The following is an 18,069-nucleotide window of genomic DNA, read 5'->3' as shown; positions in this document are numbered from 1 at the left end:
ATACAGCAGGATTACTGCCCATTGAAAAGAAGAATATCATTTGCAGCAACACGGATGGACCTGCAGATTATCATACTAAGTGAAGTAAGTCAGACAAAGACAAATATCATATGAAATAACTTAAGAAAACACAAAGGAACTTATTTACAAAACACAGACCCAAAGAACATACTTACTGTTACCAGCAAGGTGGGTGGGGAGGATAGATTAGGAGTTTGGGCTCAACATGTACACACTGCTATATTTAAAACAGAAAACCAACAAGGACCTAATGTTGGTTGGGAACTCTGTTCAACACTCTGTAATAACCTAATGGAAAAAGAATTGAAACAAAATAGATACACATATCTGCATAAATCACTTTGCTATATACCTGAAACAACACTGTAATCAACACTACTACTATATAAAATAAAAATACAAAAACTTGAGTTAAATAAGTGTTTTTCAATAAATCAACCCAGAATAAAGAGCATTCTAATAAAATGTTAATTTTTAATTTTCAAAAATTTATAATATCAATTGTATTTCAATAATTTATAACATTTATTCTCTTTTGAGTTAATTGACACGAACTAAAAAAGTTATTTCCATTTACATTTTTTGTTGGCAAGAAGATAGTTCCAATAAAAAAAATTTCAAGCATAAAAACATTACATTATGATAGCATTCTTTGCAGAAAGTGGTATGGAAATACACATATAAGAAAAACCGGCATTTTTCAATGACTAAACAACGTACTAGTTTATTTTTGTAAATGGTTGATGAGTGTCAAATTGCTATCTATCTCAATTACACTGAAAATGTTTAAAAGAGTGATGTAACAGTTTTATTTTAAAATATCAATATTTACATGACACTAGAAAGTATGTACTTTGGCAACTACCCATGAAAATTTAGCTGTCAATTTAAAACTGCGGAGGGTTACATGATTTTTCAAAATACTTCTAGGACGTACATGAGCAGAATAACAGTGTGTGTGGACCGCTGCTTTACAAGACCGTCCCATTCAGTTCGGGGGACCTCTCCTAGTAGAACCACCCGGGGAGGGTGGCCCGCCTTTTAAAAAGTGCAGATTCCTGGGCTCCGCCCTCCAGACCGAGTTACTAAATTCGGGTTGGACCCCAACTAAGTCAATTTTCAACTGGCATCCTAGGTGGTTCTCGGGCAAACCATTTCAGAAGGAGGACTGTGGGGTGGAGGCGGGAGGTGGGAGAATAGAGTATTTGACAGTATTTCAGTCATGGCTGAAGAGGGACACACCTCTCCCTATGTGTTTTGCTTGGGCAGAGTAAACTGAAAGAAGCGGAGTCGGAGCTCACCAAGTCGCAGCACCGGCGGAAGGGCCTGGGACAGGCAGAGCGTTGGGAAAGCAGGTGCCTTGCTTCCCTGGTCCCAGGGCGGCCGCGGGCCCCAGCGCAGAGGAGGATCCTGCTCCCCACTAGGGGGGCGCTGTTGAGGTCGAGCCCTTCTCTGGCCACTGCGGGTGGGGATTTCCTGGAACTAGTCTTAGGAAAAGCGGTCTTCACGGGGGCCCGGGCCATCACAGCGGAGTCGAGCATGCGCTGAGAGGGGGACGGGGGTTGGGGAGTGGGAGGGGTGCTACTTGCCGTGAACCGGCCCTTGGGGGTCCTCTGACAACACTGCGAGGGACAGGGGAGGCCTCGGTTCCCTTTTGGTCCCAGGGTGGCCTAAAGTGCAGTCTCGGGCGCCCACCTGCCGCCCGCTCACTGGGCCGGGCTCTGCAGCAGCTGCTCCCTCTTGCGAGGGTCACAGAAGAACTGCAGTTTCCTGGGGAGCAGCTTCACCTCCACGGGCATCGCTTCGTACTCCTCACTGTCGATGCTGAAGGCGCCCCCTGTGCCCTGTGTGGAGGAGGGGTGGAAGCGCGGGGGAAGAGGACTCAGAACAGCTCGTGCCCACAGCTGGCTGGGATTCGTCATCACTGAGCATCTGGGCAGGTTGTTAGGGAAAACCGCAACCTCTCCGAGGATTTAGCTTAATGTTCTTTAAAAAGAGATTGCAGGGCCTGTGTCAGACACAGGGCTGGTTCTGGAAATAGGGGGGCTTCCCTCATAGCTGGGTTGGTAAAGAATCCGCCTGCAATGCAGGAGACCTGGGTTCAATCCCTGGGTTGGGAAGAGCCCCTGGAGAAGGGAAAGGCTACCCACTCCAGTATTCTGGCCTGGAGAATTCCATGGACTGTATAGTCCATGGGGTCGCAGAATCGGACACGACTGAGCAACTTTCACCTCACTTCACCACCATGAAAAACGTTTAAGTGGCCTCTGCTTCCTTCCAGAGGATTTTGGGATTTGTGAAACAAGGTTATCATTTTCAAATGCTTATTGAAAGACGGGGTCCTGTCATATCTTTAAGGAATTCACATAAGGTGTGTATGTCCTTCTCAGTCTTGCCCAGAAGAAAAGTGAGCAACACAGCCAGTTCTCTTAGGAAAGCCATTACAGCCACTTGATTATTTTCTCGGTTGTTCTTTAGGACTCGCTTACCTTTACACCTAAGGTATAGCGCCATTAATATTACAAATTCTAGAAAACCCTTCCATAACTCATGTATTTAACATTTGCTGTGTTGAAACCATGGTACCAGCCACTGTGGGAACACCTTCTGTTTTAGCTACACTCCTTTTTGACCACCTCAGTTCAACATCCAAATCTTCAGAGGCCATCTGTAGTAACTTTTCTTCCCCACTTACAGGTTATTCCACATGGCTCGGCATTTCCCAGTACAGAAAAATTTACTGCCATCCTGAAAACGCTTCCAGATCGTTTTTTTTTTTTTTTTTTTTTAATGTGAAGCTAGAATTCACTATGAACGTTTGCAAACTGGAGAATTCTGTGGGTTGTTATAGTAACCATTCGCATAATTTACATTCAGAAAAATAAAAGCTCAGGAGACTGAAGGATCATTTTACAGAACCTTGGCTTGACAACACTGGAAGTCTTCAGGAGCCAAACTCTAAACTTGTGACTCAGAAGGGGCTTTTCTGCCATCTTTTCAGGTCTCCCTTAATATAACCTAGAGCGTGGCACAGCACTCAGCATGTATGAGGTACCTAAGGGTCTGTTAATAGGAAGGAGGGAGAAAAAACCAGAAAGGAAGACCAAAGAGGAAAAGACCAGAAGCTATGGGGCAGCTCTCCCCTGCTCACCTCTGGAAGCAGCAGAGTGCAGCGGCTGGCTTGGAGACACTCGGTGCCCTCAACATGCAGCTTGGGGTCTCTCACCTTTTTACTTCTGTTGGTACAGGAAAAAGCAACCTTGGAAACCAGCACTCGCAACTGCATTCAACTGCCAGAACAAAGCAAGTTCTGCACGTCTTTGGGTCAAGTCAAATACATGGACTCACGGTCTCTTGAACCATGGGGTTCTGTGAATAATTTTTCCCCCAGTGCTTCTTGCTTAGTGTTGAGATACATTCTAGATTGAGAAGGTTTATTTATTGCAGAGAACTGTGCATGAAGACTGATTTTTCTCTCAACTGATCTTTAAGTAGTTCCATGTATACCTAATTCTTGGGCTATTTAAAAATCCCAACTTTAAAAACTGGAATGAAATGAAATATTTTAGAAAAAAGTACTAAACTTTTGATATTTGGCACTTCTTGTGAGTCTATTACTTGCAAGAGAAAATTTATTTTAATTTAAACTAGATGGATTTATATGAACAACCAACCTTAGCAGTTTTTGTATGATTCTCCGTATTGATATAAACAGTCTACTTAGAATACTGCATCTTGACCTTGACTACATGGCTTTGGAATAAAACTATTAGCCTCTCTCTACACACACCCACACACACCCACACACCCACACCCACACCCACAGACACACCCACAGACACACACACACACACACACACAAACACACACAGACAGACACACACACACACACCCCCTCATGTATATACACCCTGCAGCTAGTCAGTCAGTGGGAAATGGGTAAAAGCGAAATCTAAGAAAATTAGTCCATCTTTATCACTAATTGCTGGAGAACAGATAGGCTACCCACTCTAGTATTCTTAGGCTTCCCTGCTGGCTGAGCTGGTAAAGAATCCACCTGCAATGCGGGCGACCTGGGTTCAAACCCTGGGTTGGGAAGGTCGCCTGGAGAAGGGAAAGGCTACCCACTCCAGTATTCTGGCCTGAAGAATTCCATGGACTGTATAGTAATTCCATGGACTGTATAGTCCACGGGGTTGCAAAGAGTCAGACACGACTGAGCAACTTTCACTTCACTTCATCATTAATTAACAATAGCAATTCTTTCGATTAAACATCATCGGTTTTCTAAAGCAACTTTACAGTGTTCTAATCAGATACTCAGAGGAAGCTGACATGACTTGATTTCCCTTCGCGTAGAGACCAAAAGGAACCTATGTTACTGCCGCTGCTGCAGATGACGACAGAGACCATGTGCACCATGATGACTTCGTCTAATTTAAGCAGTATCATCAGCTTTTCCTTCTGGTTTTGGATGTCAGCATTATGAAGGAGATTCGAAAATAGCTGGTCCCACAGGCTTGTGGGACACTGTGTAGCTTCTGGACCCTTCGTAGGAGAAGAAAGACTTTTCCCTTTCTCCCTTTTACTATAGTTACAGCAAGTAAATCAAAGGCTGCAGAAGCAGCTATTGAGCATCTGAAGAACTGGTACCCAAGGCGAGAACAACACAAACTGAGCAAAGACATTGTGCTGCTGGTGCTGGCACAGAGAATGAGGTAGCCATGGAGACCCGGCCGCTGCAGCAGCAATGTCTAACCCTCACGTGGGCGCGAGAGGGAGCTCTGAGACAGAGTTCAGAAACAAATGGAGCAGATTCCAGCTGGCATGGTAACACACAGCCTTCTCCGTTGCTCTGAAGTCTGGCGGAAGGCTGAGAGGATCCTTAACCAATAAAACTCTGGCAGAGGTACGGCTTAACAAATCACGACAGGACTTGGGAGGGTATTTTGTAGTGGAAAAGGGAAAAAAGTCTGGAAAATGTCCAAGATACTCAATACCTTTCCATTAATGCCCTGGGAAGAGGCAAGGTGAGCTGACATGAATGGTAACTGATGGTACTTCATGCTGATGAAAGACTTTGCCCACAGAGTCCCTCATATGAGACTCAAAAACAACCCTGAGAGAGAGAAGCAATTATGTTGTTCCACTCCAGGATTCAGGGACGGTAAAGGACCATGAGGCCAGTGAGCGGCAAAGTCAAGGTTTGTATCCAGTAGTTCTGACCCCGAGGCCAAAATTCTGGGCAGGATACCATGCGACACTGACTCCTATCATTTCAGTCAAAAGACCAAGACAGCTCCCAAACTCTGATCTTCCCAAAATGCAAGGGGAAGGCCAGACTAGGAGACATGCACTCCGCGTGCCAACCCAAAAAACAAAAGGGTGCTGCAGCTCCCAAACCACGCAAGTCTCCAGTGAGATCTCTGCTTGGACTTCGTGGGCGCTCGGATCGGTAAAGTCTGAAAATACAAGCCACTTAAAGCCACCCTGCCTACAAACCCCAGTCCACTTACCCTATAGTGATGAAGTCTCCTTTGCTGATGGTGTTGGGTTCCATGCAGATGTTCATAAAGTCTTCTTTGCTCTGAAAAGTTAGGAAAACTAATGTTAATGCTCTGAATTTTGGCCTATGGACCCTGTTGCCCTCTTAGCCTTGGAGGGTTGTGGTTGGAGCTGTGTATTACAGAAGGGACTTGACTTTGAATGACTTAATCCTGAGTATATTTTCAGTCCTTTTTCTTCCTTTTTACATTAAGACCTTTATTGAAGCATAATTTACATACCATAAAATTCATCTCCATTGTTTGCTTTTTTTTTTCTTTTTTTTTTTACTATATACATAAGCTAGGTAGAAACTCAGGTTTGGAGGTTGGTCAAGTTCTGTCGCTTGCTGATAATCACAATTGTTACAGTCTTGAGGGTTCCCTCCCTGGCAAGCCTCTCTCCCAGCAAGTCTCCATCCTCACTGTATGTCAGCATCACACCACACCAGCTTGGTTGGCTTCTTGGTGTGCAGAAGTATCTGGATTTTTTTTTTTTTTTAACTCTCTACATGCAGACTTAGTGAGTGACCAGAGTTGAAGAACAGCAATCCATTTATGCCATGGAATGGAAGTGTTTTTAATGCAGGAGTTGTGGGTTCGATCCCTGGGTTCAAAGATCCCCTGAAGGAGCAAATGGCAACCCTCTCCAGTATTCTCGCCTGCGAAATCCCATGGACAGAGGAGCCTGGCAGGCTACAGTCCAAGGGGTCGCAAAAAGAGTGGGACATGACTCAGTGACCAAACAACAACAAATGTTTTTAAAACACTGCATTCCCAAATACAGAATGTTCTGGAAGAACTAAGCTACAAGGAAATGGCTATAAAAAAACAGCCTTATTTCTTTGGCCACCCCTGAAATTTACTACCAGTTGGTAGTGAACAATACAATCTGGCCCTCTATAAATCAATCCCAATCCTTCTGGGTCTGCTTCAAATAGAATTTTGTTCTTTTTGGAAAGGTTCAAAATTCATAGCCCCAGGGTCATCCCCAGGTCTCTGCAAGCTGGTCAGCCTTTGCCCAAGATTAAAGGGCTCAACCAAACCACAACTTCACATCTCAACCAGGAATTACAAAGCACAGAGGGATAACTGCTCTAAAGTCATCTCTTACTAAACGACTTATTGTCATCTTTGTACCATGAACTTTTCTAAGTGCTAGGGTCCCCTTAATGAACAAGAAACATGAACATTTTTGCCTACAAAGAACCTACATTCTACCAGAGACAGTGAAAAGGATGAACAAAACACAACCATAATAAAGTAATAAATGATCACAGATATTAGAAGTATGCTAGAGTATACCAGTATAAAAATAGTAAGCTGGAGAGTATGCATATTAGCATAAACGGTATAGAGTATATTAGAAATATTATGAGTACATTATAAAAGTGAGATAAAAGGTGATGTTGGTGGCATTTTTAAAGAGGAGTCCAGGTATGCCTCATTGACGAGGTAACCTCTAAGCAGACACCTGAAGAAGGTATAAGAACTGTGGAAACCCAGGGCAAGCTTTAAGAACCGTCACTAGGGTGGCTGTTAAATTCAGACTCAGCCCCATTCTCAGAGCTTACAGTTCAATAGATCTGGGGTGGGTCCCAAGAACCTTCATTGTTAAAAGGTCCCAAGCGATGCTACTGCTGCTGATCTAAGGCCCACACTTTGAGAACCACTGGTCTAGGGACGCGCAATCCACACAAAGGATACTGGCAGGGCAGGGGCCTCTGGTGGGAGCAGGTCTGCCATGGGAGACAGCAGCACGGAGCTGGCACGGCTGGAGCAGAGAGGGAAAAGGAGCCAGGAGGAGGGGAGATCAGAGAGGACAGACTGGACAGCCCTGCAAGGAAGCTGGCCATTAGGCTGAGTGCAGCAAAAAGCCACTGGAAGGTCTCAGGCAGAGAACTAGGATGTGCTTTTTTTTTTTAAAGGATCTCTCTGGATACTGTGTTTAGAGGAGAGTGAAAGGGGCAGGGAGACCACTTAGGAACCTATTGTAATAATTGGGCTAAAATACGACCCTGGCTTGGAACAGTTGGCAGGGGAGACTGTGACGTGCTGGCAATATTCATTAACAGAAGGTGCAGCCACTAGGATTTCCTCGGAGGTTTCGGGTGTGGACAAGGAGTATCCAAGATGTTTGGCCTGAACAACTAAAAGAATGGAATTACAACCAGTCGTACTGGAGGAAGAGTGAGAATAAGGCAATTTTCAAGGGGTGGGAGGGAAGATCAGGAGCTCAGGACATGCCAAGACTGACATGTATACGAGACATCAAAAGGGGTAAGTGGATATATATACGAGTCTAGGAGTTGACTTCTGTAAAGTGTGCAAGTGTGGAAATCAATGTATTGTAATACAACAGATTCAGTGAGAAAGCCTTATCTCAGTAGTGGCTGAAAAGGTACTTGATAAAATTATATAACCACTCATGATAAAAACTCTTGGCAAACTAGGATAGGAATGGAAGGGAACTTCCTTAATCTGATAAAGGCTATCTATTAAAAAAAAACCGCTCAAATTAAAGAATGAAGCAGTAAAGCCTTTTTCTCTAAATCAGGAATGAGACAAGGACTCCCGCCGATACTGCTTCTCTTCAACCCAGTACTGAGGTCCCAGCCAGTGTGACAAGGCAAAAGGTTATAAGGTTAAGCATTTGAAAGGAAAAAAATCATATCCACTGCACCATCTGCAGTTGGCATGACTTAATCTATTGAAAATCTAAAGGAATCCATAAACATGATAAGAATTGTAGGTTGTTGGTACAGCATCAATATAAAAAAATCAATTACATGACCATCTACTAAATCAGTTTAAAAAATGACATTTTAAAAGACACTATTTACAACAATGTCAAAAATTAAGATAACCAGGAATCTGCTCAGCAAGACAAAATGTTAAAGAAAACTATAAAACTTCACTGAAAGACATTAAAAGCTTAAATAAATGAAGAGATATGCCATGTTTATATAACAGAAGAGTCAATGTTGTAGAAAATGTCATTTCTCCTCAAACTGATCTACAGGTTCAATGGAATCCTGATCGATTTTATAACATATTTATGCAGAACAAACATTCTAAGAGATTTACTGAAGTCAAAGAGCCAAGAATAGCCAAGAAACCCTTTAAGAAAAACAGAGGGACTTACTCTAAAACTAATAATTAAGACAAGCATAGTACTAGTACAAATATAGAAAAATAAAGCAACAGAGTGGACTTAGGAACACCTCCATGTATACAAATTCTTAATGTATGACAGGTTTACTGCAGATCAGTGGGAGAGGGGGAGGGGTGGGGCACATTTCAATAAATGATGCTTGGACAACTGGCTTTCTACATGGAAGGAAGACAAAATTAGAGCTTCACCCTCTATCATTACCGTGACATTGAATGGTTTGCCTTGGAAACGAACAGAGATCATTCTGTCGTTTTTGAAATTGCATCCAAGTACTGCATTTCGGATTCTTTTGTTGACTATGATGGCTACTCCATTTCTTCTAAGGGATTCCTGCCCACAGGAGTAGATATAATGGTCATCTGAGTTATATTCACCCATTCCAGTCCATTTTAGTTTGCTGATTCCTAGAATGTCGACGTTCACTCTTGCCATCTCCTGTTTGACCACTTCCAATTTGCCTTGATTCATGGACCTAACATTCCAGGTTCCTATGCAATATTGTTCTTTACAGCACTGAACCCTGCTTCCATCACCAGTCCCATTCACAACTGAGTGTTGTTTTTGCTTTGGCTCCATCCCTTCATTCTTCCTGGAATTATTTCTCCACTGATCTCCAGCAGCATATTGGGGACCTACTGACCTGGGGAGTTCATCTTCCAGTGTCCTATCTTTTTGCCTTTTCATACTGTTCATGGGGTTCTCAAGGCAAGAATACTGAAGTGATTTGCCATTCCCTTCTCCAGTGGACAACATTCTGTCAGACCTCTCCACCATGACCCGCCCGTCTTGGGTGGCACCACACGGCATGGCTTAGTTTCATGAGTTAGACAAGGCTGTGGCCCGTGTGATCAGATTGGCTAGTTGTCTGTGATTGTAGTTTCAGTCTGTCTGCCTTCTGATCCCCTCTCTCAGTGCCTACCGTCTTACTTGGGTTTCTCTTACCTTAGACGTGGGGTATCTCTTCACAGCTGCTCCAGCAAAGCACAGCTGCTGCTCCTTACCTCTGATGCTCGTTTCCAAGGCAAACTATTCAATATCATGGTAATCCAAGTCTATGCCCTGACCAGTAACACTGAAGAACCTTAAGTTGAACAGTTCTATGAAGACCTAAAAGACTTTCTAGAGCTAATACCCAAAAAAGATGTCCTTTTCATTACAGGGGACTGGAATGCAAAAGCAGGAAGTCAAGAAACACCTGGAATAACAGGCAAATTTGGCCTTGGAGTACAGAATGAAGCAAGGCAAAGGCTAATAGAGTTCTGCCAAGAGAACGCACTAGTCATAGCAAACACCCTCTTCCAACAACACAAGAGAAGACTACACATGGACATCACCAGATGGTCAACACCGAAATTAGCCTGATTATATTCTTTGCAGCCAAAGATGGAGAAGCTCTATATAGTCAGCAAAAACAAGACCGGGAGCTGACTGTGGCTCAGATCATGAACTCCTTATTGCCAAATTCAGACTCAAATTGAAGAAAGTAGGGAAAACCACTAGACCACTAAACCACTGTATGACTATACAGTGGAAGTGAAAAATAGATTTAAGGGACTAGATCTGATAGACCGAGTGCCTGATGAATTATGGATGGAGGTTCATGACACTGTACAGGAGACAGGAATCAAGACCTTCCCCAAGAAAAAGAAATGCAAAAAAGCAAAATAGCTGTCTGAGGAGGCCTTACAAATAGCTGTGAAAAGAAGGGAAGCAAAAAGCAAAGGAGAAAAGGAAAGATATAAGCATCTGAATGCAGAGTTCCAAAGAATAGCAAGAAGAGATAAGGAAGGCTTCTTCAGCGATCAATGCAAAGAAATAGAGGAAAACAACAGAATGGGAAAGACTAGAGATCTCTTCAAGAAAATAAGAGATACCAAGGGAATATTTCATGCAAAGATGGGATCGATAAAGGTCAGAAATGGTATGGACCTAAAAGAAGTAGAAGATATTAAGAAGAGATGGCAAGAATACACAGAAGAACTGTACAAAAAAGATCTTCACGACCCAGATATTCACAACGGTGTGATCACTCACCTAGAGCAAGACATCCTGGAATGTGAAGTCAAGTGGGCCTAGGATGCATCACTACGAACAAAGCTAGTGGAGGTGATGGAATTCCAGTTGAGCTATCTCAAATCCTGAAAGATGACGCTGTGAAAGTGCTGCACTCAATATGCCAGCCAATTTGGAAAACTCAGCAGTGGCCACAGAACTAGAAAAGGTGAGTTTCCATTCTAATCCCAAAGAAAGGCAATGCCAAAGAATGCTCAAACTACCACACAATTGCACTCATCTCATACGCTAGTAAAGTAATGCTTAAAATTCTCCAAGCCAGGCTTCAGTAATACGTGCACCATGAAATTCCAGATGTTCAAACTGGATTTAGAAAAGGCAGAGGAACCAGAGATCAAATTGCCAACATCCGATGGATCATTGCAAAACCAAGAGAGTTCCAGAAAAACATCAATTTCTGCTTTACTGACTATGCCAAAGTCTTTGACTGTGTGGATCACAATAAACTGGAAAATTCTGAAAGAGATGGGAATACCAGATCCCCTGACCTGCCTGTTGAGAAACCTGTAGGCAGGTCAGGAAGCAACAGTTAGAACTGGACATGGAACAACAGACTGGTTCCAAATAGGAAAAGGAGTACATCAAGGCTGTATATTGTCACCCTGCTTATTTAACTTATGTGCAAAGTACATCATGAGAAATGCTGGGCTGGAGAAAGCACAAGCTGGAATCAAGATTGCCAGGAGAAATAACAATAAACTCAGATATGCAGATGACACCACCCTTATGGCAGAAAGTGAAGAGGAACTAAAAAGTCTCTTGATGAAGGTGAAAGAGGAGAGTGATAAAGTTGGCTTAAAGCTCAACATTCAGAAAACGAAGATCATGGCCTCCAGTCCTATCACTTCATGGCAAATAGATGGGCAAACAGTGGAAACAGTGGCTGACTTCATTTTTCTGGGTTCCAAAATCACTGCAGATGGTGATTGCAGCCATGAAATTAAAAGATGCTTACTCCTTGGAAGGCAAGTTATGACCAACCTAGACAGCATATTTAAAAGCAGAGACATTACTTTGCTAACAAAGGTCCATCTAGTCAAGGCTATGGTTTTTCCAGTGGTCATGTATGGATGTAAGAGTTGGACTATAAAGCAAGCTGAGCACCAAAGAATTGATGCTTTTGAACTGAGGTGTTAGAGAAGACTCTTGAGTCCCTTGGACTGCAAGAGATCCAACCAGTCCATCCTAAAGGGGATCTTTCCTGGGTGTTCATTGGAAAGACTGATGTTGAAGCTGAAACTCCAATACTTTGGCCACCTGATGTGAAGAGCTGACTCATTGGAAAAGACTTTGATGCTGGGAGGGATTGGGGGCAGGAGGAGAAGGGGACGACAGAGGATGAGATAGTTGGATGGCATCGCCGACTTGATGGACATGGGTTTGGGTGGACTCCAGGAGTTGGTGATGGACAGGGAGGCCTGGCGTGCTATGGTTCATGGGGTCGCAAAGAGTCGGACACGAATGAGCGACTGAACTGAACTGAACTCTATCATTCACAAAACTCAATTAGAAGTGGGAGTATTTCTTTTTAACATATATATGGAATCATTTGATGCAAATCATATTACCTGGTTTTCATTTAAATATACAACGAACATCTTTCCATGTTGGTAGAGAACATTTTAAATACATGTACCAAAATCTATTGGAGGAGGAAGTAGTAACCCACTCCAGTATTGAAATTCCATGGACAGAGAGCCTGGGGGCTACAATCCATGGGGTTGCACAGAGTTGGACATGACTGAGCAACACATCAAAATCTATTTAATCAGTTGCCTGATTAGTTTTGTTTCATGTATTTTGCAATGATAAATACAGTGAACATAGCTCTACAAGAGATCCTAATTTTCAAACATTCTACACCCCTAAAGCTTCTTTCAGACTCTGAATGGACTTTTTTCTTTTAATGATAAATGAACATTTTGAGCTATTACATGGCAGCTTCATTGTCTTTGAATATTTTATTGCATTAGCTTTTATTTTTACAAAGAGGTTTTGGAATAAAAGAAAATGAATGCGCTGCTGCCAGAGATAAGCAGCAGAGAATCATATACTTTTATAATTGGCACAGAGATAAAAAGCTTTTGGCATTCTGAATGCAACTAATCTCGAGCCACAATCACCTACTTGCTGAACTTGATCCATTCACTGGTATTCAATCATCAGAGCAAGAACAAGGTTAAAGAACATGAACAAAACACTGGAAGTACATATCATCAGAGACTGGGTATAAAGGAAATGCATAATTAGAAGTCTTATCTTTCTTTTTAACAGAGTATTTTTTAACCTTAATACATTCACTTTCACCAACATTTCCAGAATCCCATTATGTAAGAAATAAGGGATTGTCTTGTCTTTATATATCATCTGATTATTTTTGATGGATAAATTTTTAGAAATATACTTAACAGGGCCAGTGATATGCTTGTATTTCAGAGGCTTCATATATACTGCCACAATGCCATGGAGAAAGGGTGTTCCGAGGTCTCTTCCCTCCAATAATATCCGACAGCCCATTTCCCTACCCACACTGAAAACTGGCATGATTTTTAATTTATGGCCATTCGATATTTATGATTTTAATTTGTATTTCTTTGATATTAAGCATTTTTTCTTTACTTATGAAATTAAGATAGACATTATACCCACCTGATAGTACAGTTATGATGAATACATGCACTGACACTATATAAAATTCTTAGGACAGTGCTTATCAGGTAGTAAATATCAGCGATTTTTTTTTAATGTTTACTTCCTTTGTGAATTTCTATTTTTGTTCTCTGCCTGTTGTTTATATGAATCCTTTGCCCATCTCTTATTGATTAGTATAACAGTTTAGTACAAAGGAAAGCTATTAATTCCGGGTCTATCACATCCTAATATTTTTCCCAATTTTCATGAAAATTTTTATTTCTTTTTTATTAGAAGTACACAAATGCGTCAATATGACTGCTGCCTCAGGTGCCAGGTTTAGTCTTGTCCTCTCAAGTTTATATTGATAATCACTTAAGATTTTACTCTAGTACTTTCATAGTTTTGTTTTCTTTTTTTTTTTTTTACATTTAACCTTTTGGTGAAAAGAGCTATGTGATCCAAATGTTATACAACAGACATGCATTAGTTGTACGCTCTGAATACTGGAATCAAACTTCCCACCGCACCTCTCTCCCTTACTCGCCATACGACATTCATACATTCAATTCCTTGTGCCAATTTTCAGACTGACCAGGTCAACTGTGAACATACTACTTTGATTTACTTAAAAGCTAAACATAGTATTATTGGTCCATGGTTAAGAGTAACCTTCCTGCTGGCATCTTCATTAACATAAACTACTAAGGTTTCCTCTAGACCAGGGGTCAGCAGACCTTTGCTGTGGATGGTCAGAGAGTAAATGTTTTAGGCTTTTGGGCCATTCAGTCTCCGTCACAATGACTCAGCTCTGCCACTGGAGCACAAGAGTGGCTGCAGACCACACAGATATGGATGAACACAGCTCTGTTCCAGTAAAACTTTACTTACGGAGGTTGAAACTTGAGTTTGTATAACTTTTCACCTATCACAAAATATAATTCCTTTTTTGACTTTATTCCAACCATTTAAAAACTTAAAATCAATTCCTGGCTTGCAGGCTGTAGTAAAACAGGTAGCAGACCAGTTTGCTAACCTTTGATTTATCTCAGAATATTTTTTAGCGTTATTGTCTGTATCAGCACTCTCCAGGAGAACTCTCTGCACTGTGGAAATATTTCATATTTGTGCTTTCCAATATGGTAGCTACTAGCCACATATGGCACTTGACATGTAGCAGGAGAAATGAGTTTTAAGCTTTATTTTGTAATTAATTTAAACAGCTACCTGTGACTAGTGGCTACTATATTGGACAGTCCATGTCAATAGATTGGACTCAAAATATGTAAATATACATATTTGTGTGTGTATATATTTATACACACACACAAAATATGTAAATATAGATATTTGTGTGTGTATGTATGTGTGTATATATATAGTTTTCTTCCCTGGAGATCTAAATCTATACATTTAATACAGTCACCAAAATAACAGATGTTTACTCAAGTAAAAGTTCTGCAACTTTTGATTCCTGTGACAAACAGGAGTGGACTAACTCCACTGCTAAAGGCCCTTTGCCCTTAGTTCTCTCAAGGCACAAAGCTTGGTGAGAGATACTTGACCAGAGCCCCATAAGCTTTTAGGCACTTCACTCAGCTGTTTCTTCTCATGCTATTATTCCTCAAGGGCGTCCCGAATCCTCTTGTTCCTGACCCCTCTCTCCCCACACAGGGTAAAAATAAAAACATCAAGTTACTAGAAGAGTGTGCAGCTTCTGTAGCCTTTGTCACTTTTCCGAAATGCTTTTCTAATTAAAAAAAAAAAAAGCACACTTACTGCCAGGTCAAGCTGACTGTTCCGGGTTGTGATGGACAGCTCAAGGGTGGACAGCTGCACTTCCTTCCAGACCTCTGGGTTCACCTCTTGCGGGGCTGTGTGAATGCATCCGATATAAGTCAGTTATCTCCCACGAACATTTCAGCACTGCCACCCACGGCCAGCTGCCAGCGGCTCAGATGGCCTCCCAAGCCCGTCTGTGGACTCCCAGGCTTAATTTTCTTTATCTCATACTTTTTATACATGGGATAAAGAGCCAGGTTCAAAATGGAATCTCTAGGCCTGAGACAACCCAACAAAAGCAGCTACAGTAACATAAAGGCTGGCGAGAGAAAGAGGGAGTCGCTGGGAGTCAGGAATGGCACAGGCTGTTGTTCCCATTCACGGAATGTTGCTGCTGCTGGTCTGGGCCTGTGCTGTGCACAATGAGGGCTGAGTTTAGGCTTCCCCAACTCTGTGAGGGTCTGACACTGGTGTGGGGTCTGCCTCAGGCAGTCCTGAGCTGCCCAGGGCTTTCCAACCTCCAGTCTCCAGGCTCCTCACCTCCCTGCGGTTGTGCCCAGTAGGACGCGAGCCTCCGTAATATTCTCCTATATAAAGAGGGCCGGGGAGGGGTCTCTTCTGCTCCACTGGGAGGTCTCTCTGTAGGTCCCGTGTATGAGATCGAGGCTTGATGAGTCTGAGGCCACTCCTTTCAATGAAGGGAAAAAAACGTTTATCATGCAACACAATTACAAACTCTTGGAGTTTCTCAATATGAACAAGCATAGAATCACACCATAAGAAATTTATCATTCATTTAGAGATGGTGGCACAAACATGAGACAGATGAAATCTAGTTGCATCACATACTTCCTTCACTCCGGGAAGCATGTTCCACTCAGAGGCCACACTGGTCTGGCCTTGAAATCCAGCCCAAGGCTTCTCGTTCCTGCTTCAAAGGCCATCATTCTCTCACTCCAGATCTGTCCTCTTCCTGGCATCCCGAGTCCAGTACCATCCTGGGTCTCATCAGTGTCCTCAAGGATTATTAAAATAATACCCTAGCCTCTCAGCCTTTGACTTTGCCTCCAACCTACATAGCAACCCATTTCCATGGCCACATCCTGGTCCTTATCAGTACCCAGAACTACTCCATCTTAGAACTCTCAAGCCCTGGTATCCCACTATCTAATCACTTCCCTTATTCTTCCAGTTGATATTTCTGTGCCCAGTGGCACTCAGGGTGAACCACTCCCCTGTTCTCAAGTTTCCACGTGGTGAATTACAAAACAGTAACAATTAACTCTGACTTCTCTCACTCCATCTCTTACTCCTCCCAAGTCCAGAAAGACCCAACCTTTCTCTTCTTTCTCTGGAAGTGATCAGAGTCCTGCGGAGTCACACATCCATTGATTCCTCATGCAGTGGGCTTACTTAGCAGTCTCTGTCCTGATGGAGATCTTTTAAGTGGAGAAATTCAATTTGGACCGTGAGGAAATCAGATTGTGACCATGTGTCCACGCTGTGTCCTTCACTCCTGCTGACGCTGATAAAGCCGGTATGTCAATTTCCATCTGCTTTGTTTCTGCATTTTGTTTTCATAACTTGGTTCAAAGTCAGAGGAGGAAGAGAGGGCTATGAACTGGGGGCCCCTGAAGACTCTAACCACACCAGGCTCTGAGAGAGTCCCAGCTCCTGGCCTCTCCAGCTGTCCTCAGCACCAACAGGTGAACAGTGGATTTCACATCATTCTTCTATTGCTTTCGGCCCTCGTGTCTTCCTTCTCTAACATGTACCCTGAAAAGCCTCAGTTCTGGATCAATCTGTCACTAGGTGTCTATACTTCTACATCGTGGCTCAATATTATCAGAGGGGGAGACGAGGCCCTCCTGCTGCATACTGACCCAGGGAAAACAACCGCCCAAGTGAGCATATTCACGTCACAACAAGTTCTTGGTCTAAGGTCTTCTATGTCACTTGATAATCTTTCTAAACCTTCCTATTTTCATCCTTCTTCCAAACTCCCCACCCACCTCGCTTTCAAAAGATCACCTTGCTTCCTACCATTCAGAAAGAATACAAGGACATCAGGGAGAACTGCCTCACCTCTTTATAAAGGTGTTTTCATCTGGACCTCTGTTTTATTGCTCCCCAGTCTCAAGGAAAAAGGTGTCCCTCCCCCCGTCTGGGGCTAGTCCAGGGCTTTGATCCACTCCTCCTTGCTCACGGACTTGGCCGAGTCAGTCCTGTTTTTGGTGCCCTTTCTCTCCTCCCCTCCCATTCGCTTTTACTTTTGCTTCAGGGAGTAAACACATGAACAGTTCTCTAATTAAAAAAAAACAAAAAGAGAATGCTCCACTGACCCGTATTTCTCAGTACCTTCTGCTGTTTTCAATCTCCTCTCCTTCAAAGTCGAGTTTCTTAAAGGAGTCGCTCTGCTGCCTCCAGCTTTTACCTCCGGTTTATTCCTGAACTTTCTTCAATTTGGCTTCGGCCTCTCCACCTAACACGTGACCAAACCTGCAGGGGTTGCCAGATTCAACGGATCCTTACTTTCCTCTCTTTATTTTGCTCTTTGATGCTGCTTCTTAAAATCTCACTGTCTTTTGGAAGTTCTCTTTTTCATTGGCTTCTATGTCAGTACTTCCTCCCAGAGTCTCTTTCTGGATTTTCTGGGCATCATTTCGGGCTCTTTAAAATGATGGTTATTCCTGCCCACCTATTCTCAACAGTAACTTCAACAAACCCATAGCTCAATGTCATACACTTACAACATTTAAATCTATTTCATCAGCCCAGATATCTCTGAATTCCAGATTCTAAGTCATAGCTGTATGATTTTACTGGCCTGTACCACTGGTAATG

General features: G+C 42.7%; 1 protein-coding gene across 1 annotated transcript in view; it reads right to left on the bottom strand.

Moving 5' to 3' along the window:
* Nucleotides 1-584: 584 nt before the first annotated feature.
* Nucleotides 585-18,069, bottom strand: part of AGK (acylglycerol kinase) — a 94,667-nt gene continuing 77,182 nt past the window's right edge. Inside the window, exons 12-16 of the mRNA XM_068972838.1 lie at nucleotides 15,766-15,913; nucleotides 15,223-15,317; nucleotides 5,538-5,608; nucleotides 3,173-3,257; nucleotides 585-1,865 (exon numbers count right to left, since the gene is read on the bottom strand). Coding sequence (XP_068828939.1) covers nucleotides 1,728-1,865; nucleotides 3,173-3,257; nucleotides 5,538-5,608; nucleotides 15,223-15,317; nucleotides 15,766-15,913 — 537 coding nt within the window. The 3' untranslated portion in view covers nucleotides 585-1,727. The remainder of the gene's footprint in view (nucleotides 1,866-3,172; nucleotides 3,258-5,537; nucleotides 5,609-15,222; nucleotides 15,318-15,765; nucleotides 15,914-18,069) is intronic.

Source organism: Capricornis sumatraensis, chromosome 5 (genome assembly GCF_032405125.1).
Source record: "Capricornis sumatraensis isolate serow.1 chromosome 5, serow.2, whole genome shotgun sequence".
Classification (NCBI taxonomy): domain Eukaryota; kingdom Metazoa; phylum Chordata; class Mammalia; order Artiodactyla; family Bovidae; genus Capricornis; species Capricornis sumatraensis.
This window is presented reverse-complemented; position numbering and strand designations above follow the sequence as displayed.